Source organism: Centroberyx affinis, unplaced genomic scaffold, assembly GCF_046629955.1.
Source record: "Centroberyx affinis isolate AG114_WGS23_722 - 3 ecotype Tasmania unplaced genomic scaffold, CSIRO-AGI_Caff_v1 ptg004043l_1, whole genome shotgun sequence".
NCBI classification, from domain to species: Eukaryota; Metazoa; Chordata; class Actinopteri; order Beryciformes; family Berycidae; genus Centroberyx; species Centroberyx affinis.
The window spans coordinates 62,022-86,825 of NW_027281840.1; the positions used below are offsets into that span (position 1 = coordinate 62,022).

Below are 24,804 nucleotides of genomic sequence, written 5' to 3' on the forward strand. Positions count from 1 at the left end.
CTTTCTCAACTGGTAAACGATTTAGGGAGTTTGTAAGAGTTGGTGAGAAGTTTGTCACCCTTTTGTTGTTGTTGCTGTTGTTGTTGTTGTTGTTGTTGTTGTTGTTGTTGTTGTTGTTGTTGGTACTGTGGGACTGGGAGCAACTCTTTCGGCACATGTTGCCTACTCTTTTGAATCTTTTATTGTTTTTATTTATCTGAAAACGTCGGTTTTTAGTTTGGGATATTTTTTGCACAGTTTAAAATGTTCAGAGGTCAATCGGTAGGATACCAGCCTATAAGAACACAGAAGTAGGCCTATAGGCCTATAGACTTGGGGGAAAAAAGCCCTAGATTGATTACTAGCAGTGACGTAAATAAAAAGGAGAGTATATGATCGCCAGTCATTGATCAAAAGGCATCACAATCATTAATATAAACAAAAACAAATTCTATTTTCAGATAAGCATTCATTTCGCCAAAAGACCCTTTAAAAGACCCTCTGTATTTTGCATCAATTTGATACTCATGAATAGTTCATAACTTCCCATCATTAAGATGTATGTCAGCCCTTAAAAGGTAAAAGTCTATTTGGCAAATAACAATGTGGGTAAACTGAGTTCAGATGTTTTTTTTTCCTTTACATCCCTGATTAAGAGAGAATATATAAATAATATGATGTGTTTGCAACAAAAATTAATCTCAAATTAATCAATAAAATGTATTAACCACGCTTTTATCCGGCCCAACTGCATAAGATTGTCAGCACTTCTTTTTATTCACTCTTTTTAATGGGATGCTGATGTACTTTACAGTACTTGTATCCCAACAACCGCTCCTGTCAGTCAAACGCAGCCTAATCGACCGCGGTCCAATGAGAAAGCGCCTTACTTTTTTCCAGAATCCTCTGACCAATCGCGGCCGTCCCTTCATCCCTCTCCTCTCCCGCTGAGGGGAGGGGATATGACCTTATTTGGCGGTTATGACCTTATATGGCGCGCCGCTAGGGGGGCTCCCGTACGAGGCAGCCTGTTAGTGACACTTTCACCAAATTATAGCTTTGACTCTCAGAGATGGGACAGACGGCCGAAGGGTGAAGTACACTCGAGTGGCAAAAGCCTTCTGCGCGTCAACTCGCTGTTTCTGCTTTAGGTTTCTTACACAGATTCACATCCAAAACGGCACAACGGATAGTTCGGCTGCATTAGATCCTGTGTGTTGGGTAAATAAATATCAGAGCGCACACGGACGTTTCTATCCAAACCTCACCGCGGCGCGCAAGAACAAGAGGAACCGGGACTATACCTACTCTTCGGGACTGCGCATTGTACCGTTTCTATAGGAGCTTGTGACTAAAAGAAATCCCTCGCCGAATAACTTGAAATATGGTCAGTGTTAAATCAAGCTTGTCGTTCAAGAGGCATTTCTCTTAAATCGAGGCAGTTCTCTTGAATCGCAGTCCAGTGTTTCAGCGTGGGATAGACCTTGGAGCGACCGACCGAGAGGCAAGATATTATTGTCAGCAATAGGCAAGGTTATTTACCCTCTTTCATATTTTGGAAGCAGGCAAATAGTCATTTAACATTTGCTTTCCACCAGTTTATACGCTGACTTATCCTATTGACTTTTCCAAGAGGTTACTCTTTGAAGAGAAACGTGTTTATGGATCGCTGGACAGCGAGGAGCACCGGGAGTTGTAGGCTACATTCTTATGCAACGACCATGTTGATACCTCGCTGTTCTGGTCAACTTTGATAGATGTTTACAGAAAATAACTCAACAATATAGAAAATATAACCCAGCGGTTTAAATAAAGACATTAAACGCAGACTGATCTCTGAAGGAAGTGGGAAGCGCCTTTTCGCCCTGCCTTGTTTTTTTCTCCTAAGACGTCAGGACGGATCTCTATCTCCCAGTCTGACTCTCTCTGTGGTTTAAACAAAGACCAAAGTGTTTGGGGATAGCATGGCAATGGTAGTAAACCAGTGGCAAGAGAACATTTCTGCAGATCCGGGGTCCCAGCTCCAGATTTGCGGCCAGGAGCCCGGCGGGACACCGGGGACGCCCAACGGTTCCACCCCGGGGAACGACGCACTTTCCGGGGACAAGATCCCCAACGTGGACTGCATGGTGTGTGGGGACAAGTCCAGTGGAAAGCATTATGGCCAGTTCACCTGCGAGGGATGCAAAAGCTTCTTTAAGCGTTCGGTGAGACGGAACCTCAGTTACACCTGCCGGGGGAACCGAGACTGTCCCATCGACCAGCACCACCGGAACCAGTGCCAGTACTGCCGGCTGAAGAAGTGCCTCAAAGTCGGCATGAGGAGAGAAGGTAAGGCCGAAGGTGTGCTCTATGTGTGTGTGGTTGATGTATAGTCTTTTGTCAACTCATATTATACTTTGACAAACTGAACCTGTGGCACGTGAGACATTTGTTTACAAGGTGTATCTCTGTGCGTAAAGTTGTGCGTAATGTTTATCTTGTTACACTGTAAAAAATGCCCATCATCGAGCCTCGTGTTCAGTCGTAAAATATCTTATTTTTCTCAAAGCAAGCGAAGAAAATTTGCCAGGTGGGTGAGATAATCCCACTTGTTTCCAGTACAGTTTCACTTGTTTAATGAATTTTCCAGAAATAAAGCGTCAGTATTTTAACGAGGCAGAATAAGGCAGATTACTCCCCTAGCAGGCTACCAGAAAAACACTTAATCCCAAAACAAATTCGACGCAAACTGATTTAGATTGGAAACAAACAGAATCATCTCAGATTTCCCCCCCGGCTTGCTGTAAGAGAAGATAAGATTATAAGACTGAATATGCGATTAAACGACTTGTTAAGACGGACATTCTTGCAGTGTTCCAATTTTGTCAGTGTCATTCTGAAACTGTGCCATGTGAGACATTTTGTGCGTAAAGTTGTGCGTAATGTTATCTTGTTATGCTTGCAGTTGAGCTGAAGGTTACGTGCTTCTATACAGTTTATGCTATCAGCTGCCTTAGGTAAATAATCAGACACCACCTGCTGTATCAGAATGCTTATTTCACATTGCCAACTCTGCCCCATTCAATCCGGTGCGCAGTTATTTTGTTGCTCTGTAAAAAGCTCTTCCTTTGTTCCTCTATTAATTATGGTGTTTGCTCCCCGACACCCATAGGCGCTATAAGAGGATCCCGCTACATTTGTTGCATTGTGTGGGATTAACAACGGGTCAATTAGTGCCAAAGAGGAGCAGAGGAAACGTGTTGGTCAAGCAGAGTGTTTCTCTTATCATTATCAGTCAGCAACAACCTCGCCGCGTCCAGTTCCCTGAGAGCAGCGCTGGTAGTAATTATATTTATAACAAATCAACCAAATGGAGCCGAAATGCCCTTTTCCAAACCGCTGTGTTAGCTGCACTCAGGCATGACTGCTGGGTTAAATCCTTATGTTTTTGTTTGTGCGGTTTGGATATTTCGTTCACCAGCCACCAAGATACAATTTAGAGGACATGCTGATGTAGAGCCGATAGCTTTTATGACCAAAAGAGTCTGTGTGGTTTAGAAATTATGGAGTGCCTGCAGACAAATGAGTTCCTGCGTAGTCCTATAACCTCCTTTGGTAAATTTATGAAAATGCTAAGAGCATCTGCCTGCATGCTGCAAACTAAACACATCTTCTTGGCACATACAGGCTATAAACTGAAATAAAAGGGCATTTTATATCACCCACTTGTGACATATGCTCTTAACTTCAAATCTTTAATAAAGATGTTATACTTCATTAATAGTAATAATAATCCCTTGCCCCAGAACAGGGTCAGTAACAGCATCCCTGCAGCTGGGGGGATTCGGTGTCTTGCTCATGGACACTCCGGCAGGGCATGTTGAAGGATAGACAGTGTCTCCAACCGCCCTGCCGCCCTTTGTTCTCTGCCTGAGCCAACATACAAATACGGAGACGGTGGAAATACCCGTCTTATAAGAGCCTGAGATGATCCCTTAAAGGGTTCCCGCTGGTGCACCACTAGTGTGTGTGTGTGTGTGTGTGTGTGTGTGTGTGTGTGTGTGTAGTGTACACACAGTCTTACCTCATGTAAAACACCCGCAGGCCACATTGACTCGGTCATGCTCCTTTCCGACTGAATGAACCCGAGGTAATCGCCTGACGCACCGCAGTGTGTTTACTGCAAAAAAAAAAAACATCCATCTTAACAAATGATATAGTTTGCTGTCGAGACAAATTGTTTTATTTTCCTAAAATAGTAAGTGATAAAATCTGCCCATGGAGCTGAAATCATTTTATTAGTTTCCCTGCAAATCAACTTCTTTCAGGAATAATCGAGTGATCTTATTTTGAGATAGGCACGTGGCTTCATGAAAATCCCTGAAACAAGTGAAATTGCATCCGAAATAAGTGGAATTATTTAATTCAAATGGCAGATTGTTTCACTTGTTTGAAGGAAAAATATTCTAGGACGCAATGTTAGCCTAATGTCAGTAAGATGGATATTTTTTGCAGTGCTGAACTTTCATCCACTATTAATTAATATAAGGATAGTGTTAAAAGGAACTGGCTTCTCCGTTCAAATGATGAGATAACATGTCCTGTCCAAGTCTGCGTTGCATATGCCACACGCTGCAAAAAATGTCCAATTTAGCAAGTCAAATTTAGTCTTGTATTGAGTCTTAAAATCTTGATTTCCTTAAAACAAGGGACAATCTGCTCAATGGGCAGAAATTGTTTCCCTTGTTTTCAATGCAGTTCCACTTGTTAAGAGAAAAAAGTGACAAGTGGCATTATGTTGAAATACGGTATGACAGATAGCTCTTCTATTAAGATAATGCCACTTGATTCAAGACGTTCTTGGAAAAAATAGATGATTATTTCAGCCCACTGGAAGATTTTTTCACATGAGAAAAATAAGATTTTAAGACTCATTGACTTCTGGCTTCTTCAGCTGGACATTTTTTGCAGTGTAGTGAGCTTATGTAAAGTTGTGCGCCGCAAAACCCTTAAATATAGAGCAGGTCAGCTTCTACTTGGGCGCATTGGCTGAGCGCACATAATGTTAGTGCATTTGAGGTCAAAGCGAGTAAACTGTGTCTCAAATCGTCACCACATACAGCTACCTTTAGGGGCACATGCACCTACCAGCAGTTTTGACAGTAACTTTTATGACATTAATGAAAGTGTAAAGTGTGCAAAATGTGAATGAAGTGTCATGACGGATAATTAGTCACATGTAGTGTTCAATAAAAGGTGGGAACAGTCCAGGGAAATAACCACCAATATGTAAACAAATATCAATTACATTTTGAGAGAAAGTATTTATTTATTCTTTATCCTTAAAGGACCCCCTTCATATTTACATCAGTTTGACAATATACAATGATGCACATTATGAATATCCTAAACTCTCATACGCAAATAAAAGGGTGGGTAAAGTGAGTTTAGGTGGGTTTACCCTTCACTACATTATGAATATGTAGTCATTTGGACTTGATCTGGGCAGCAACTCAGTCCAAAGTCCAGTCACAAAATAGTTGTATTATTTAATAAATGACTTGAGTAGATTTTTAGCAGTTGAAAATACTTGCACAAAACTTTCAAGAACATTTTATGAGACAAATACTGTGAAATATTGCAAATAATTTGTAACATTTCATAATCCTGGCATCATTACTCGATTTTAACATAGAAAGTAAGCATTGTTGCAGCCTAGAATTCAGAGTTTAAAGGTGCCAACTAAAAAGTGGTAAGACTGTTACCTCTCCCAGCCACTGCCTCATATCAGCCTCCCCAGAGGTCATACATAAGTCATGTTTCCTCTGCATTATGCAGCGGGGTCACCTGACAAGGTAGTCAAGGGGACATTGAGTTTATTCTGAGTTATGATCCAGGAAAAATCTTCATTTACTGTTGCAATTCTTATACATTTTCAGCACTATCCAAAACTGAATTTTCGTAAAAAAAAAAAAAGCAGCTGATCTGCATGTTTCATTCATGAAAATGCAGTTCTTTGGACATATGCTGTTAATCATTTAGAATCCATTTTGTAAAGTTTGAAATTCATAGCAAATAGGTCATTACTTCATTTTTACAAGAAAGAATGCAGTGTGAGGGCTCAAGACCCAGCACTGGTAGTATAGGAACAACTTCTGAAATGAAATGAAGTGTGTCACGTTTTTCTAATTATTTGTATGTGTTGACTGGATTGGGACACAAATAAACTATAAATCTATTAGGCTACATACAGATTATGTTTGTGGATACCAGCTGAGTCCTGTTGCTAACCAAGGTGATGACCTGAATTTACCTCTTCAGTAACTGCATCACTCCCTCATGAGAAACTCAGTGCAGGTTGGATTTTGAATATACAAACATTCGGGGGCTTTTCAATTACCATCTGACTGTTGTTCACATATATGTGCATTTACTACATTTTACAGTATTATGCCACTAACAAAATTACATGTAGGCATATTAGCTTCACCACTGCATGACTTACTGGCTTTTCTATTTAGACTGAATTCATATTTAGCTACCTGAGAACAAGTCTTAAAAGTTTCATGAGGGCACAGGTTCAGATTTGGAAGAGCGTCGCCTTCAAGTGAGTGCTTCGTTTTCCAGAAGGGGACATTTGACTTCTTTCTGTGGACCGTTTTATAAAACATATTGTCAATTGTATCTCAAAAATGTCAACTTTTCAGGACTGAAGAAAACCAGTTTGGAGTTTATCCAATGGGGGTTGTAGAATTTCTCCACCCATAATGGACCATGTACTCCTTAAATTGTCAAAACATGAAAATCACCATATTTGGAGTTAAGTCTTCATGTGACAACATTGATTTGTCAGCTTTCAGTACCATGACTGCAAACATTTCTGGCATCAGCAGTAATCAAACCCTTAACCTTAGTTAGTGCCTTGCTCTCCCCACACAGCTGCAGGACCGCTGCTCATTTCTCTCTGTGTTGTCATGTGTAGCGTTTCTGACTTTGTTAGGCTGAAAAGGAAATGGAAAGGCAAAGAGAATCAGCCTGACACTTCCTTTGGAGTGGAGTGAATGTTGTAGTTTTAATTTTGAAACATCCTACAGGGACCAGCTTCACTGAGAACAAAAAAGACAGGTGTGGTAATTCGCTGGTAATGCAGGCATACACAACGATAATGTCATCATGTCATGTCTGTTGTGTTTGAGTTAGCAGAAAGTGCGTAGATAGTAAATACAGTCTTAACAACCAACTGTAGCACAGGAATCTGTAACAGCCACACTCTGTGCTGAGTGGGCTTGCTGCTGCCTCCCCCTGACTCTTCCTTCACACTGACAAAAGCCTAACAACAGCGGCAAATATAGGCCAGTGGAAACTAAAACATTAACAGCAGACAGGTTCAAGTCAAAGTCCAAACGTGTGAAGCGGCTCGGGCCTCTGCAGTGAGTAAATACCCCACTGGAACGCTAAAGACTAACAGGCCGCGTGTATTGACTAATCCATACGGCACACTGGGCTTGTAACAGTGGGCGGTGAAACATGAAAACACTGTAGTTTGGCCCCCTTTGGCTGTGAAAACCTTACAGCCAACCTTTTACCTATCACAATGACACTGCTATTGACATATTCAGATGCTTGCAGAGGTCATTACCAGAGCTCTATCAAAGGAAAATGACTCCCATTGACAAAGCCCAATGCCACATCGTTCAGTGGCTCTCAGCCTCCATTAAAGTGATACACTGTAGAGCCAGCTGGAGCCCCATGATGTTATCCCCAAGGCCGACTTTAATATTTAAGAAAGGCATGTGGATGAATGGAGTGCGCTGTTTTTCAGTGCTTTTGGACATGTCAAGGTGAAATGGCTTCACGTCACAAAATAGCATGTATGCCTCCTTAAAGGCTTTTTTTTAATGCTCTTCTACTCCATACTCTTTATCATACAGTATATGGAAAAAGTCATCTTAACTTGATTGTGTCTTTTAGCCTTACTGAAAAGAGATAAATAAGGGAAAACACAGCACATGTATGACTGTTTTAGTCAGGTGCGTTCTGTCAGTCACTCTAACAGACGCTGACTCTGGGTCTGTTTAGCTTGTGACCTAAGTAGCTCAACCTGTTTTTGTGTCACCCGGGTCACTTGTAATAACACACAGTTGGGAAAGAGGCACCGTGTTTGTCAGTCATTGTCAGGAACATTTAGCTCCCAAGAGATCTTCCCCCTCAGTTTACCTGCTTGTTTTCTCCACTATAGCACTATGGGGATTATACAGTATGTACATTCACATTTCAGGCATTTAGCTGATGTTGTTATCCACGATCAGCGAAGAGTAGAAGAAGTTTAAATCCCTACATCACAAGAAATAAAGAGTACAGTCAAAGCAAAAAACAGATGCAACAGATTTTCCCTATTTGTCCCTATTTGGGTTAGACCGATATTATCAGTTTGCCCATATATCGGGCCATTATTGACCTTTTATTAAATATGGTACATCTGCCATGTCATCTACCTCTGATATGATGGAGGTTCAGTAAAAAGGTTCAGATTGTAGCATTAAAAAGCAGTAAAAAAAAAAACACATACATGCAGCTTGGTGCATACATGCCTTCTCCTACATGTTAATAATCAGAGCCACTTTTTATACCTGAATAACAATGATAAAATCACAGAAAAAAGACATTAAACTTAGTTATACCACAGTCCGCTGCGTGGCAAATAAAGGGAAGACGAGATTGAGGGCAAGTGCAAAGAAGGACAGGCTGAGTCAGAGCCGCCGGAGTACAGGGTGAATTTGGTTTACTAATTCATTCAGGAACTGCCTCATCAAAGTCTGAGAGAAACTGAGGCAACTGCAGTCGGAGCTAATGCCCCCGAACGGCCTCGTGCGAAGCTGCCTCCACCTCCTCTCCCCTCCGCGTCTCTCTGTCGCTCTCTGTCTGTGTCACTATCTGTGTTTCTTGCCTCCCGCTCCCACACTGCCTCCAGTTTTTTTTTCCCTGCGCTCTCGTTCTGTTGTGTCTCTCATTCTTTAATGCTCAGCACATACTGGGGTTGGAGTCACTTCAATTCTCATTTTCGGTTCATTTTCAATAATTTCTCTGTAGATTGGATATAAGAGCGTTGATTGATATAACACAATAGCGATTCTGCCTATATCCAGTTCATGAAAGCTTTTACATTTGCTTTTCCAAACACCCGGTGTCTGGTAGCTCTTTCCTGGGAAAAATCCCCTGGCGCATGGGAAATGATGCGATTTTACCACAACAGTGATTTGGTTTGGAATCAATAGAAGAAGAACTGGGTAGTTAGCATGAGCAGCGATAGCCACCATGGCTGAACAGACAAAGAAAAGAGCGCCACCTACAGAAACTCAAACTTCATCAACAGAAAATGCAAGGAAAAAAGAAGTCACAGTCCCGCCCACACTGGTTTGATTGACAGGTGATCTCTGGGAAGTGCAGTGCAGAAACACCACAGGAATGAGCGCTTAGCACCAAAGATGTCACCAAAATATAAAAACATACAAGGATCTTGCCGTTTACCGCTTTAATGGCAAAAGATTTCCAGTTTTTCAATTTTGAAGAAAACACAGTTCCTAGATTGATTGAATTGGAAGTGAACTGAACCCAACCTTGATACCTGTTTCTCTAACCTTCTCCTGTCAATATCTTCACGCTCTATTTTCTATCTCTGCTTCTCTCTCTCCTTGTGTCTCTTTATCTCTAACTCTCTCCTGGCTTACATGTTAGCTGCTCCTTGCCACAGAACAACGACCTGCAGGTCAGAGTTCAGAGCCAAAAGCTAAAAGAGCTGCTGTGAGAGCCGCAGGAATAATACCTGGGTGTCACATCACACACTGCCTCCTGAGCCGGATCACACCCATGTGCATCCATACAGGCATGCATCCATACAGGCATGCACACACACACACACACACACACACACACACACACACACACTGAAGCACACCTGTGTAGCTCAATGGGTGCAGCATGATAATAGCAGCAGGTTAAGTGGTTTGACTCATCCTGAAGACACCCATGCTGAAAATGTATGGCCTCATGCTACTGCAAGGATAAAAGTACTGCAAGGATAAAAGTACTGCAAGGATAAAAGTACTGTAAGGACAAAAGTACTGCAAGGATAAAAGTACTGCAAGGATAAATTAAATGGCATATTACTGTTGTCAGGTGAAAACCTTGTATCTCATAGAAAAACAGCCTTGTTTTTAACTTGACAATCATGCGTTTTTGAATTTATCTAATTAATTTTGAAAACGTTACATAAACCTGAAGGTTGCAGAGTTCTCTCAACCCACAGAGGAGCATGTGATCCTTCAACTAAACTTAAATCATTAAAACACTTAAAACACAAGGTTTTCACCCGACAGTGACAAAATGTGCTCTCTCGCTCTCTCTGTCTCTCTCTCTCTCTCTCTCTCTCTCTCTCTCTCTGTCTCAGTTTAATTCAATTCAATGAGCTTCATTAATATGACATATTTATGTGTTGCCAAAGCATTTAAATTACAGTACATCAAAAAGGAACAATAATAATAATTGATAGCAGTAATGAAAGTAGGAACGATAATGAAAAAGCTCTCTCTCTCTTTCCTCTCTCTCACTCACACACACACACAAACACACACACACACAGACACACAAGCACACTTAGCTGAGCTGTGGGACTATGTGACGTAGAAGCAGCGCCACGGTTCATAGGGGGTAAAGTGTTTATTTTTTGCTAGCCAATGGAAGCTTTAGAAATGGAAAAGCTACTTATTACACTCAACAATTAGACTGAGCCAAATCTATAATGCGTCTGCGTTGCCCCGGCACCATGACCTTTTAGTCCAAATGTTGATAGGCCTTAATTGTATTTAGCTGCTGCAACCCTCTGTAATTCCACTAACAGTCTGACCCAGAGGCTAATCCAGGACAGCCGAGCAGCGAACCGTGCGCTCTGCCAGCTGCCATTTGCTGAAGTGGCATTTTAAAAGTCGCAGCTGAAATGTCCCATGGTACCTCTGTTTGCATGCACTTTCCTCCCCACACTCTCCCTGCCCTCCTTTTGTGCCATCGCTACTGTGGGCTGCTGTTCCCGTTTTGGGTTTTGGGGGATTTGTAGTTCTTTTGTAGAGGCTTTTTCGGCCCCTGTTCGGAATCAGGATCGCTTCATTTGCCAAGTACAATAAATGTACAGGAATTCAACTTTATGGCATTTGTGCAGAGAAAAAAAAACAAACTGTTCCCCCGGTTTTTTTCTGTTGTCTGATGAGACAAGATCAGCCAATTACACTAAGCCAAGCCACGGTGGACCAATTAAAAAGCAGGAAACAGATTATGGCAGGCGCCCAAATCTGACTTTATACTCACTCCCCCCCACTCTCTGTCTCTCACTCTGTCTGTCTCTCTCTCTCTCTCTCTCTCTCTCTGTCTCTCTCTCTCTCGCTCTCTGTGACCCAGTCTCTCATCTTCTCTTATCCTAAGGCGTCCGATCTTGTTTGGTCTCAACTCTCTCTCTCTCTCTTTCTCTCTCTCTCTCTCTCACACACACACACACACACACACACACTTGTCTTCCTCCCCCCTTTCCCTGTCTCTTCCCTTCTTTCTCTCCCTCTCTCGATATACTTCATCTCTCTCTCTCTCTCTCTCTCTACTTTCCGCTCTCTCTTTCTGTCCCATTTCTCTTTCAATCCCTTTATCTCTCCACATCCCTTTCTCTCTCTGTTAGTCTCATCGGCCAGCTGTAGGCCAGGAAATAGAGAGAGCAATGTGTCTTCAGTCAGACGTACTCAAGTGCTCAGCCACTCAGCCACGAGTGACCGCCACAATGAGGCTTTTGAGAAGTCAAGTGGATCAAGTAGATTTGCCGTCTGCAGGATTAACCACTAATCAATAAGAGACCAGATTAATAGCTTTGAATTTGCAAATCAGTAACATTACCAGGGTTAGACACTGGTCATGGAATATCTGGAATAACATTTGATAAATTCTCTGGGAAAGTCAGGGAACATCAGGGGATTTTACCAGTAGGTCACTTACAGGAATATACTGTACCAGAGTGTATTTCACAACTTGGTTCACACATTCATTGCATTAGCTGGTGGTTTTCAGCTGTTTTTCCCCGGAAACCAGACTGTTCACCCCTGTGGAACTTTTCTGAGCTGAAGAACATTAACAGTCCGGGAAGGAATGACTGAATGTTTTAGGTCATGGGAGTGCATGGAAGACTTGGTTCATCATCAGCACACACGGTGGGAACTCTGCATTACAGTAACATCTTTAATTGGTGGCAACAGTACTGTATAACTGACATTCAGTGTTTTTTCATAACATATATGCTGCTTGGTGGATGCTTTTAGCCAAAGCACCTTAGGGTTCTCAACCTTTTTGGCTTGTGACCCGAAGCAATGCCTACTTGTGACCCCCCACCCTCCCCCTGCCATCAAAGACAGTCCAACCAGAGAATAATTTTCCCTTTTGAGAGGTTGAGGTTGAGAACCACTGCCTTAGAGTACCTTGACTGAATAAATTTTTAGCATTGGTGACCCTTGTAGGAATTTAACCCTTAACCCTGGCAGTTGCAGTGCCTTGCTCTGACCATTGAGCTTCACAGGACAACAACTTCCACCCCCGCTCCTCAAAATGCTCTCTTTTGTTTTGTTATGGGTTTTTTAAATTTTTTTATTTGTGGAATTTTGCTAAGAAAGCCATGTGCGGCTAAGCTAAGACATCTGTTCTTTGCAAAGCGAGAGACGAGAGCCATGCCGTTGGAGTGCGAGTGACAAGGAATGTCCCGTTGTGCAAGGTTGTCTTTGTGACAGGCAACACCTCTTCATAGCTCGGCCTAGCGAGACTGTGTTGTTTGCCAAAGGAGACCACATTCTTTTCCGGGAACACGGGTTGACACGAGTTCACTGGGAAAACTAGTATTTTGAGGTCAACACCTTTTGCTCTGAGGTATTTTATCTATGCGGTGGACGGGCCAGAATTAATGCCATTTTTATGATGCTCTTGAGTGATTTGACCTCTCGTTTTTTGGACGTTCAGTTGACACAGCTGCTGCGTCCGAGGTGACAGGTGACGCTGAGTTGAAAAGTATTTTCTAAACCGAGGTTTTGCCCCCTCCTTCTCTCTCGCACGCCTCTCTCCACCTCTTCCCTCCACCTGTCTCTTCATGTAAACCAGTGCTCTCTATCTCGAGCCTCATCTCATGCTATATTCAGGCATACTGAAGACCACACCTTTTCTATCTTTCCCCCTCTGCTGCCCCTCCCTCCCCCTTCTCCCTGCTCACAATCTCCCTTTTCTCAACTTATCACCTCACACTCTCTCCTTCTCCACCTTATCTTGCCATTTCACCCTTTTACCTCATTTTTTTCTCGCACATTGCCCCCCCTCCCTTCTCTCTGCATTTTCATTGCCTCCCTCTCTCTCTCTCTCTCTCTCTCGCGCTCTCTCTCTCTCTCTCTTTCCCTCTCTCTCTCTCTCTCTCTCGCTCTGTGTGTAACAGTAGATGGAGTTATTAGTCAGACAGTGGGGATGACTGAACAGGTGTTTTCCAAATGGGCCTTTGAGCGCTCGCCGCATCATCATCGCTCGGCACGAGGGGTTCCGGCATGTGTGTGTGTGTGTTTGTGCACGGGAGCTTGGCCTCTGTGTGCCCTTTTCGCCTCAGGCTGAGCCATTTGGCAGCAGAGGGGGGAGGATGTGTGTGTGTGTGTGTGGGTGTGTGTGTGTGTGGGTGTGTGTGCGCATATATATGTAGGTGTGAAGAAGTGTTATATCTTTACCGGCTGCTGCTTGTCATTACTCATTGATACACGGCAGCAATGGAGAGTGGCCTTGGCCTGGCCATTTTCCATGGCTGCATTGCTCCATTGAGAAGACAAGTGCTGACATATTTAGAGTCGGACAAATTTCCCTGTTTTCTACACTTTTTGACCCCTACTCCCCCAGATCCTGCAGGGTCACCCCCCCCCCTCCAGCCATTCAGCATGCCCCATTTGCCTCCTTCACCCTCCTCTCCTCTCCTGTCCTTTCCCCTCCTCTCCCTTCCTTCTCTCCTCCTGCAGGACTTGATGTGTCTTTAGGCCGCAGTGTGCCTTTCATGCTTTTCCTCTGAGACAGTGCAGAGGCCATGTGGATGTGGACCAGGTTTTGGTTTATCGTTTATCGTGGTAGCAGGCCTGCTAAATCATGACAGTTAGTGCTTTACCCCGTAATGACAAACTGATGACAGGGAAGCTTCAGACTTTTACTGTGTGCTACAAGTGGTGGGCTGGACGGAAATGAGAGAGAGAAACAATAAACAATATCTAGCTCTGGAAAAAAGTTACATATTCATATATTAAAAGTTCAAAGATTAAAGTTTGTGTATGCTCATATTTCTCAATGTGTCTCATCCTTAGCTTCTGAATTCTAAACCTCCTCTGTCTTTCTGTCTTGTTTTCGATCAGCTGTCCAGCGAGGACGTATGTCAAACTCCCAGACCAGCCCGGGACAGTACCTGACCAACGGCAGCGACCCGTACAACGGCCAGCCCTACCTGTCTGGCTTCATTTCTCTGTTGCTGCGCGCCGAGCCCTACCCCACGTCCCGCTACGGCGCCCAGTGCATGCAGGGAAATAACCTGATGGGCATTGAGAACATCTGCGAGCTGGCGGCCAGGCTGCTGTTCAGCGCTGTTGAGTGGGCCAAGAACATCCCCTTCTTCCCTGATCTGCAGCTCATGGACCAGGTGAGCTGGCCACTTCAGTGCCTGACTAGAATTTACATTGGACCTACAAATACTTGACCAGCAACTGATTTATTTATTGAATTTCCACTCAAAAATACAATATATACACAAGACCTACAGATAGACACATGTTTTTTTTTTTTGTCCATGGATTAGACTTTTTAGAAAACAATAGATTTTATTTTGTTCTTTTTCCTGAATTCAGCCTCGCCCAGACTGACTAGCCACACTAAGTGATAAACTCTTACTGCAGCTGCTTTGTATGCAGACAAGCTTGGCGACTGTAGGGGCAGAAAAAACATGATGGCATAAACAAAAATGAAATTGTTTTCATCGTACTGCGCCACTGAATGAAAACCAAAAGAAAGCTATAAACCAACGAAAGCTCACCATATCAATTCATTTTCACGGACTATGATTTATAGACTACTTTATAGATAACTTCTGGGAAAGATTTTTTATGATACCTTCTGTTTAATAAGGATTGGGCCTGTAAACCACGGAAAACACATGCACTTTGTTTTTATTCCTTATTAAAATGATTTAATCTTCACAGTGGCATGTAAAAAGGAAATATCTTGTGTTATTATTATTCACTGTAGGCCAAGAGAGGTACTCATAGGCCTGATGTCAGTTCACATGTAGATTTAGGCCAGCTGTAATGTCTTGGCACAGAGTCACCTAACCTATAAATATTCACATATGCTTTTGGCAGACATAGTCATCACAAATATTTCATGCTATCGCTGTACCATATCATTAATGTCATGTCATCTCCCTCCGTAAGTGCTACAGTATCATGCACCTTGTTGTGTACTTTCTATAAACCCGATCTTGGTGATGCCTGATTTGATGAATATTAACTTTCAATCTGCTATCAAAAGTCTCCCTTTACACCAGGCATTAACCAGTGTACCAGCATTAACCAGTCTATCTAGATCCAGATCTGATGTAGCTGGATGGTGTTTAGACCTGGCATTAAAATGCATTGCTGGTGTAGACACGCCGAAACGAAGATTTTCATGCATGTCACTTCCTTTTGGAATATTTTTGGATTCCCAAATTCAGATCGCCACCAAAATTGAATCAACTGGGCAAAGGTCTATCTGTCCACCAAATTTTATGGACATCCGTTAATAAGTTCTGAAGATATCCTGCTGACAGACAGACAGATAAACTAACACTTACCTCCTTTGCAGAGGTAATCATTTCCTCTATAATAACCAATCCATTCCTCCTGTGCCCTAGGTGGCGCTGCTGCGCATGTCATGGAGCGAGCTGTTTGTCCTGAACGCCGCCCAGTGCTCCATGCCGCTCCATGTGGCTCCTCTGCTGGCAGCGGCCGGCCTGCACGCCTCGCCCATGTCGGCAGAGCGGGTGGTGGCCTTCATGGACCACATCCGTGTCTTCCAGGAGCAGGTGGAGAAGCTGAAGGCCCTGCAGGTCGACACGGCCGAGTATTCCTGCCTCAAGTCCATCGTGCTCTTCACATCCGGTAAGCTGGAATGATGCACATGTGTACATATTCATAGAGTAGAAGAGAACAGTTTATTAAAGGAAACAAGAAAACGGGATTTCGATGGGGTATTGCTTCGATAATTTAGTTGAAAAATGATATTGGGGTGGGACATAACGGGGGGGGAGGGACTGTTTGAAAGTTCAAAAATGTTTTGTGCATAATCTTGAGCTGTCACGAATTCCAAATTCTTCAAAGTGAATAAATCCCAACCACTAGGGACAATCATGGTGTCTTAGGAAAAGGAAGCAAGTTTTTCACGGGTGAACACCCAAAAATGCACCACTGTACCAATTTGCCACTGATGTCACTTCAACATTTGTAAAGTTGCAGGAGGGCGAACTGTTCAAAAATCAATTATGGTATTATTTGTTGAAATGCCTACTGGTACGCCATGAAGAAACCACTAAAAATAGTTTTCCAGGAAGTAAAAATAGTCAGATTTTGATATAAAAGTACAAGATTTCTTTTGGTTTTAGCATTTATTGTTATTGCACAAATATACCGTAAATATCAATTACAAATAAATGATGTGTAGATGTGTAGCTGTCATGCCTGATACACCTCCTGTGGTTTTCAGTATAATCCAACCACTCTGGGCATTTTCACTCTATCAGACCAAAGCAATCTGAACTATACTGTACTGGCCTGGTTACCGATTTGGCTCCTGGAGTGACGCACAATGTATGCATGCATGTTGACCCTGAAGTGCAAAAGTGACTTCTTTAGAGACAGTGGCTACGTTTACATGCACAGAGACGTCTGTCCCTAACCTGCTTACTCCAGTAACCTGGTTTAAGGTTGACACATTTAAACGTCATAATTTAAGCCGGGTAAGCTCATCGTCCAATTATGAGAAACAGGGTTAAGATGCTCGGTTTACTCTGATTCTTATTCCTTTCACTTGGTTTTCACCCTCTGCGCAAACTCGGACTCCCACAGTATTATGGGTAGATTTTGATGTCAACACAAAACATTACATTTCTTTCCCATGTAAGCAACTGTTGCTCAGTCAAAGATGGAGGAGTTAGCTGGCAGGTGGACTGTGCTTTCTGTAGGAGGGAATATTCTGTTAATTGGTTTATTTGGCAATGGGAGGGTTTTAAAAGTACATGTAAACAGCTTAACCTCAATTAGACCTTAAGAGAAATATGGCCAATAGCCGGGTTACTGTGCATGTAAACACAGCCAAGGTAAACTCACATCTTTATCACATCCTTATCTCTGAGGCCATAATACAACCATTGAATACAATAATACATTAACCTCATACCATGGTCTGGGTGACTAATGCAGAAATTCAAGGGATAAACATTTCATTTCAGGGAAATCTTCTTTTTTTCTTTTTTCAGCTCTTCAGTTTTGTTTTGTTTTTGAGACCACAGTTTCATTCTTTACCACTGGGGATTCCAGTTTTCTGCCTTTTGCTCTATTATTTCCTGTTTTATGTAGGCTACTGCTCTGATCACATCCCTGAATTTTTGTGGCGGAATACAATTTTCATGTTGCTTTCAAAATGCCCAAGTTAGCTATCGCAGCACACAAAAACCTACATTTGTTTAGTTCTGAAACCAAAATAAATTTGTTTAGTTCTGATGCAAACATCTGATCCATTAGCTTTCCCAGCAAGACATTACTGCTACAGCTGGCTTGCAGGTTACTGCTAGCTTAGAAATCCACATGGGACTTTGTAATTGCAGTAACTATGCATGTGTTTTTTTTCCAGCAAATGCAGTATCTAGAGTTAGCAAAGCAGTGTGGGAAACTCCAAGTATTTTGGCTAACTAACATTAGCCCGTCAGCTAGTTGGCAGTCTTAAACCATAGCTGCAGTTTGCCAAAAACATGATAGTCGCTTCTTGTTGGGGCATTCTTCTTCATGTATTATACAACAGAGCAACTCGTCAGGTATTATCTCATAGACCTGCAGAGAACTATATTCCTGTCCATCATTCTCTATAGTTTGACCGTTACTCAATTAATACCTTTCGCCTCCATGTAACATTCTTTAGTTCTGGTGCAATGGACTCCAACTTCACCACTCACTCACTCGAGACTTCAACTGTACTTAACCCGCAGCCTTTTCACCTCCAATGAGCCTGACCGGGATGTGACCTATGCTAGATATCGTCAATGGCTCCACATGTAAATGCTAGTGCTACAGCCTGCTCTCCTGCTAGTCAGTTCCCTCCATGAATTTGACCGTAACTTGACCGCTCACTCATAATAGGCAGTTATTGACCTTATGCGTAGCTGCTTGTGTCTCAGTCAAATCAATTTTGCTGGTGTTCAGCTGACTCACCCTAAGCTTTTGTTGTCAATATAACCTTAAGCTTATCTTATTGTCATAACATCATGCACTTCAACTGCTGTGAGTGTTTCTTTGGTAAATTAATTGCCCTGATACTGATACATTGATCACTGAATTTCTGATGGCCAGTAACTGATTACCAGCAAGTTATTTGTTCAGTGGGGATAAGGGATAGGCAAGTAAATTTTTGTCTTTACATTTTCCCCAAAAATCTGTACTTTAAATAGGGATGAGTCCAGTATTAATCAGACAGGACATGTGGGTACAGCTAACATGCTAGCAATAACCTGTTAGCATTAGAAAGTTTAAAATTCATACCATTTTACAGTCTATTAATGACGGAGATATAAAACTCAACATGGCTACAACATGCCAGGCTAACAGAAAATAGATGTTTACAGTTGGCTCAACTTTGATCTAAATGTACGGTTTGGGTGAGAGTCCTGGGGACGAGTGCTAGCATGTTGTTGTTGTTGTTATTTTTCGCTTAGTCCAACCACCTCAGCTATTAACTAGAGGGATGCCAGCAGCCTCAATCCGCTTCAAATTGCCCCCTGGTGACAACCATAATTTACATCGCCTATAATCTTCTTTTTGAGTCCATCATACTATTTGTCTAGGATAAGGATAATTTCTTTCCACGATTAAACCACTTGGTTTGCTGACTGTCACTGGCTCTTCATATTCATCACTATTGAATGAACATAATTAATGTAGTACTAGCATATACGTCATTTGGTGGATGTTTCTATCCAAAGCTCTGTACGGTACCATGGGAATTGAACCCCAAACGGTGACAGTGGTGCATCATGTTCCACCATAACAGTTTTGTATCTTGAGGAAGATCCATGGCATTGGCATTGTTTTGATACTGCTTATACACAAACCCCGGTGAGGCTTATCCCAATAGTCGTTGGGCTCCAGCGCCAGCCAAAATACTGTCAGATCTGGGATACTTCAATGAGAGATCATGCCTTGTGACCCAGGGGGAAACGGATGGCGAGGAAGCCAACAAGGAGGTGTCTCTCGCCCTTGTTTTTATTGCACTTACCCCCCTCTTCTCCCTCGCATGGCTTGTCAGATTCACTCTGCGTGTACCTAGTTTCAGCATCAAGCTCTCTTCCATGTGGGTGGCTGTGGATCCACCTCTCCCTTCTCATTTCTTTCTCCTTCACGCTCCCATCTATTATTGAAACCAGTCATCCACCCCTCCTCCCCCTCCTCCTCCTCCTCCCCCCTGGCTCCCCAAACCCAACCCACGAGCCCAGCCCAGGCCCCAGGACCCCTGCCCCCACCACGGGGGTTGAATTATGTATGGTGGGTTTCAGCGAGAAGGAGGATTCGCCACAGTCCCGGCCGTGACCTACATAACCCCTGTAGCCCTGAGCATCCCATGTGACTTCCCTGTGCGCGGGCAGACGTGTGCACTTGTACACACATTGCAAAAACGAGACAAGTCACGATGGAAAGGCAAACTCCCATATACAATAAATTTAGTCACACATGCAAATATTGCTCACAAAGAAAGTTGGATATACCAACGGAGGCAGACACACACACACACACACTTACAGACCCCTTAAACCTTAAACCTGACTCTGGTAGGATGAGCTAACAAGCTGAGACAAACACCAATCGTCTCTCACCTCCGCCCTCCGAGACCCCTCCCTTCTCTCCCCGGTGAAACCCAGTCCCATCAACCCACATCAGAGAATGGGCATCTCAGTCCTGCCACCCTGATCCCTCACCCCCACTGACCCTGTGTGTGCCCAAGGATCAGACAAAAGAACATGGCACTCGGTGTGGAGGGGCGCCCACAGAGCTGTCGCTTTGGCACGCGAAGGGGGTTCAGTCGCACGGACAGCTCTGCTAATCCCAGCCAGGCAGTGACCGCCTTGTCACGCAGGACCCAAAATGGCGACCGACAAAAAAACTGTCCAGCCGCCCCCCTAGTGGAGGAAAATACAGCCGACCTGGGAGTTATTATTCACCCGGGATGATGAGAATAGTGGTCGCTGGGGGGCGGCGGGTTTAACACAGTCGATTAAAATATGAGGTAAATTAAATCTTTTGTTGCGTGGAGCTGAGGCTCAGCAGGGCAGGGTTTACACAGGGGACAGATCAAAGTGTTAGATGACAAAGGGGTCCTGCGATGCAAGGTGACAGGTTAAAACCTACGGGCCAGTGCTTTAGCACACTAAAGGAACGCACTTGGGAAGAAATTACCCTCGTCGTGAAAGCCTTTCTTACAAATGAGGGTTCATTCAGGGGACAAAGCCAGAGAGCAGCGGCACTCACGCTGAATGTACAGTATGTGGCAGAGTACAGTAAAATGTGCCTTTGTTTTGAGTTCACACATCCCTGACCTCCTTGGCTAAATCCCCCGTGCACTCCCTGCACACAGAGGGTGTGAAAAGTATCGCAACACAGCGTAACACACTCTCCCGGTTGTGCGAGACTCGCGCCCGGGCGGGGGCCGGTGGGAGGGGAGGTGTGAGGAGGTGGAAGGCAGAACATGACCTCCAGCTGAGGGGAAAGGGAACGCTCCGGTCCACTGTGACCATAGACCACAGGGGTGTAGCAGACAGCCTCGACCTCCACAAGTTTCAGCCACATTCCTCTGGGTTGAGGATTTTGAATATAAAAGAATAACCATCAGCTATCTAACTTGTCTTCCTCTTTATCCCCTCTTCAGTAAAGTACAAAGAGCAGGATGAATAATGACTCATTCTCTCTTACCCCTCTCTCTCTCTCGCCTTCTTTCTCATTCATCCCCTTTCAATCACCTAGATGTGATTGATATCGGCTAAAGACAAGTCAACTCTACTTTCTCCCCCCTCCCTCTAGAGGCTATGGGTCAATGCTATCTAATTCACTGCCAAATCCCTGTCACCTACACTGAGAGAACAAAATATTAGGACACTCTCTCTTATATTAAGTTGCACCCCCTTTTTTCACAATCCACGCCTCAGTTGTCTCATTGCTTGAAAAATCTTCTTTAACCTGACTCCTCCCTATTATCTACATCTCCCTTCCATGATTGAAGTGGCTTTTATCAGATCATAACTATCAACTTCATTGCTGGTAATATTTAGAACATTTAGTGTACTTGCTCACTACTACTACTACTACTTTCAGACACCATAGGTCCCCTAAAGACTTCTATTTGAACCATAAACTCATCTCTACTGTCTCTTCCCTCCCTCTAGATGCCATGGGGCTGTCAGACGTGGCCCATGTGGAGAGCATCCAGGAGAAGTCCCAGTGCGCCCTGGAGGAGTACGTAAGGAACCAGTACCCCAGCCAGCCAAACCGCTTCGGACGCCTCCTCTTACGCCTGCCCTCGCTGCGCATCGTCTCCTCGCCGGTCATCGAGCAGCTGTTTTTCGTGCGCCTGGTAGGCAAGACGCCCATCGAGACGCTGCTTCGCGACATGCTGCTGTCGGGCTCCAGCTACAATTGGCCCTACATGCCCACCGTGCAGCGCGACCGGCCCATCTCCCTCCACTACAACGAGAACGGGCCCTGAGACGGAGAAGAAGAAGAAGGAGGAGAAGTTGCAGAAATTCAGGCTGAACGTCCATCTGACTACTCACCCATCCATCCTTCCTTCCCTTCATCCTCTGTCTTCAACTTCTCAACTTTCCCTGAAGAAGCTTCTCCCTCACCATTCCGCCCAGACCGACCATACAACACTTCAGCGTCCCAGTTAGACAAGCCAGCGAATCATTCACCTCCTCTCAAAGGGATTGTGGCCAATGCAGAGACTTGGTGGCCCATTGCAGTCCTTCAGACGATGGTGCAGTCTATGTGTGAGATGTGGCGTGAGATGGACTGGTTGGTAGAACAGGTTATTGCGCAGTTCACCAGCAGGTCTGTTGGACTCACTGAAGATGTCAGTCTCAAACCCCAAACAGGGGCAGCAAAAGACAAAACATTGCCTTGTTGTTGGTGCTATACCTTCATTTATAGTGGCTATGTCCAAGCATCCCAGTATGGCGAACATTGAGCAAGGGCTTTGCCAATAGAACTCTACAACCAACCGAACAAGGCCCATTGTTTATTTACCAATTTTTATTTTGAAGAAAACCAGAAGCCATTAAAAAAAGACAAATGCCAAAATGTCTTGGACTTTTGCAGAGGACATGTTTATTGTGTGTGTGTATTAGCACTGTTTATATGGAGAGAAAACTCATGATTGTGTCCATATGTATATCATTGATTCATAGGCATCTATAGCGTATTAGGGTTCAATGGGAAAAGCTCAGGTTCAAGGGTGGGGAGACAGACAGACATGCCAATATCAGTACAAGGACAAAAAGACAAACCCATCTCACCAATGGGCAAAATTTAAACTTATCAACGACCTGTGCCAAAGCTGAAAAATGCATATTGTTTGGAATATTTTTGTGGTAGTGTTGGTGATGAAAATTTAACTTTTGGTTTGTCTATAATTTGACTTTTTACTTGTATCTAGGTCTCAGGGGGAGAGGGAGTTTGTAAAAAAAAAAAATCAATAAATAAAAGCTTAGGCACTTGCATTGTAAAACTAGACAGAACCTACACTTATTCACTCCCGCAAAATCACAGCACTGGTAGATTCTTGCTACCCCTCTGCCATTCTATCTACCTTTTTACTTATTCAAGTGGCCCATTATAACTCCTACATAATGTTATCATAGGAATGACACAACACATTCTTGTTTTTCATTGTTTTACAGTCATGATTGTCAGTCCCTCACTTAACGACAGTGGACAAAAGCTGTGGAGCGAATATTGGACATCTTGGACTGGGGGGCGCATTTTGTAAAACTAGCTGTATTTGCCTTAGAACAAAGATTTTGTCACTGAGCATTTATCTTATGACTGTGCCATAATCTCTTGTTACCTGTTATAACAGGTATTATGTCCTCCTAATGTCATTTCGGGAAAGGAAAGCAACTCACGCACTGTCAAAAAAGGAGAAAAAAGATACAAACATCAGGCAGTATGAAATGACGACAGAAAATCCACTGCATCATGCGAATATGATATGATGCAACACGCAAGAACGAAGGGCGTTTCGGCTTACATCATCAGCACTTTCGTTTTTTCGACATTGTGCAGGTTCCTTTCCTCTCCCTAATGATGTTGTCATGTAGGGAAGGCCCCCTCAACTCACATGTGTCATTCGAGCTTACTGTACCGATACCGTAGAGAAATGTATCACTAACCTCCGAAAACCTCAGTTAATGTTACAATGTTATCCTGGTTGGACTTTTGACTGTGACTTAGTTTAGGATTATATTAAGTGTTTTTTTTTTGTTTTTGTTTTTTTGTTTGCAGGAAGCAAGTTTGTTTTGACAACCTGTCTCACATTTCCAACATGGCACTGTGGTATCAGCATCAAGTATTGGTATTTGAAAAGCCATCTGGGACCTTAGAAAGCTGTCTGTTGATAAATGACTTCACAAAAAATTTCTATAAGAGTTTGTTTTTTTCCCCCTCTATTTTTGTTTGGAAATATGGATCCATTAATTGAAATAAAATTCTGTTGTTCACAGTAAGTTTTCTGCCTTGCATCATAGTGACTTAATTGCCATCAGATGGTTTACAACTGAAAGAACACTCTATGAATGAAACAGTATACATTTTATATTGTAAAAATCTTGTAAATACTATATTAAAGGATTTATTTATAACATTTCTACAATAGTATCAAACATTACAAAAGATACCAGCTTTGGGTTTTAATTTAATAACTGTATTTTGGCCCTCCACCAACAAAAAAATTAGTTCCCCCTTGCTAAGCAATAATCCATGCTTGCTTCATTCCTTTCATAGGTCAAAGCAGACTAATACTGTTTGACTTGTGAGGTACAAATTTGTATATTGTGGTTATAAGCATCTCGTCCAGTGCATGGTCGGAAACAAATGTTGCATAAAAATACCTTATATCATACTTCATTCTGATTGGCTGGAACCTGTCCATTAATTTAATTTAAACCAATATATGTAACGCAATTATTAGACCATCTATCTGTCTATCTCCATCCTTTCACAGTAGCTGTTTGTTTTCAAATTCCGACTATTGATATCAATTGCACCTCAGTCCATTCCGGATAAATAACTCTTCTTTCGGCCCCCAGATATTTTTCTCGTTCCTAAGAGCACTTTGATGCAATGAGGGAGAAAGGCACGGGCCGATCAATACTGTGGATCAATCAATGACTTTAAACCATGTGGGGGTTTCCCTCGCTCACGGCAGGGTGCAGCCCAAATGTTGATACAGGCCTGCTGTTAGATGGTG

At 43.1% G+C, this 24,804-nt stretch overlaps 1 protein-coding gene across 1 annotated transcript; it reads left to right on the forward strand.

Annotated features, from left to right (window-relative positions):
• Positions 1-1,943: 1,943 nt before the first annotated feature.
• Positions 1,944-23,992, forward strand: nr2f5 (nuclear receptor subfamily 2, group F, member 5). Its single transcript, XM_071542230.1, has 4 exons — positions 1,944-2,310; positions 14,409-14,689; positions 15,938-16,184; positions 21,725-23,992. Exons 1-4 carry the CDS (start codon positions 1,944-1,946, stop codon positions 22,042-22,044), a joined length of 1,215 nt encoding a protein of 404 aa, XP_071398331.1. The 3' UTR covers positions 22,045-23,992.
• Positions 23,993-24,804: the final 812 nt, after the last annotated feature.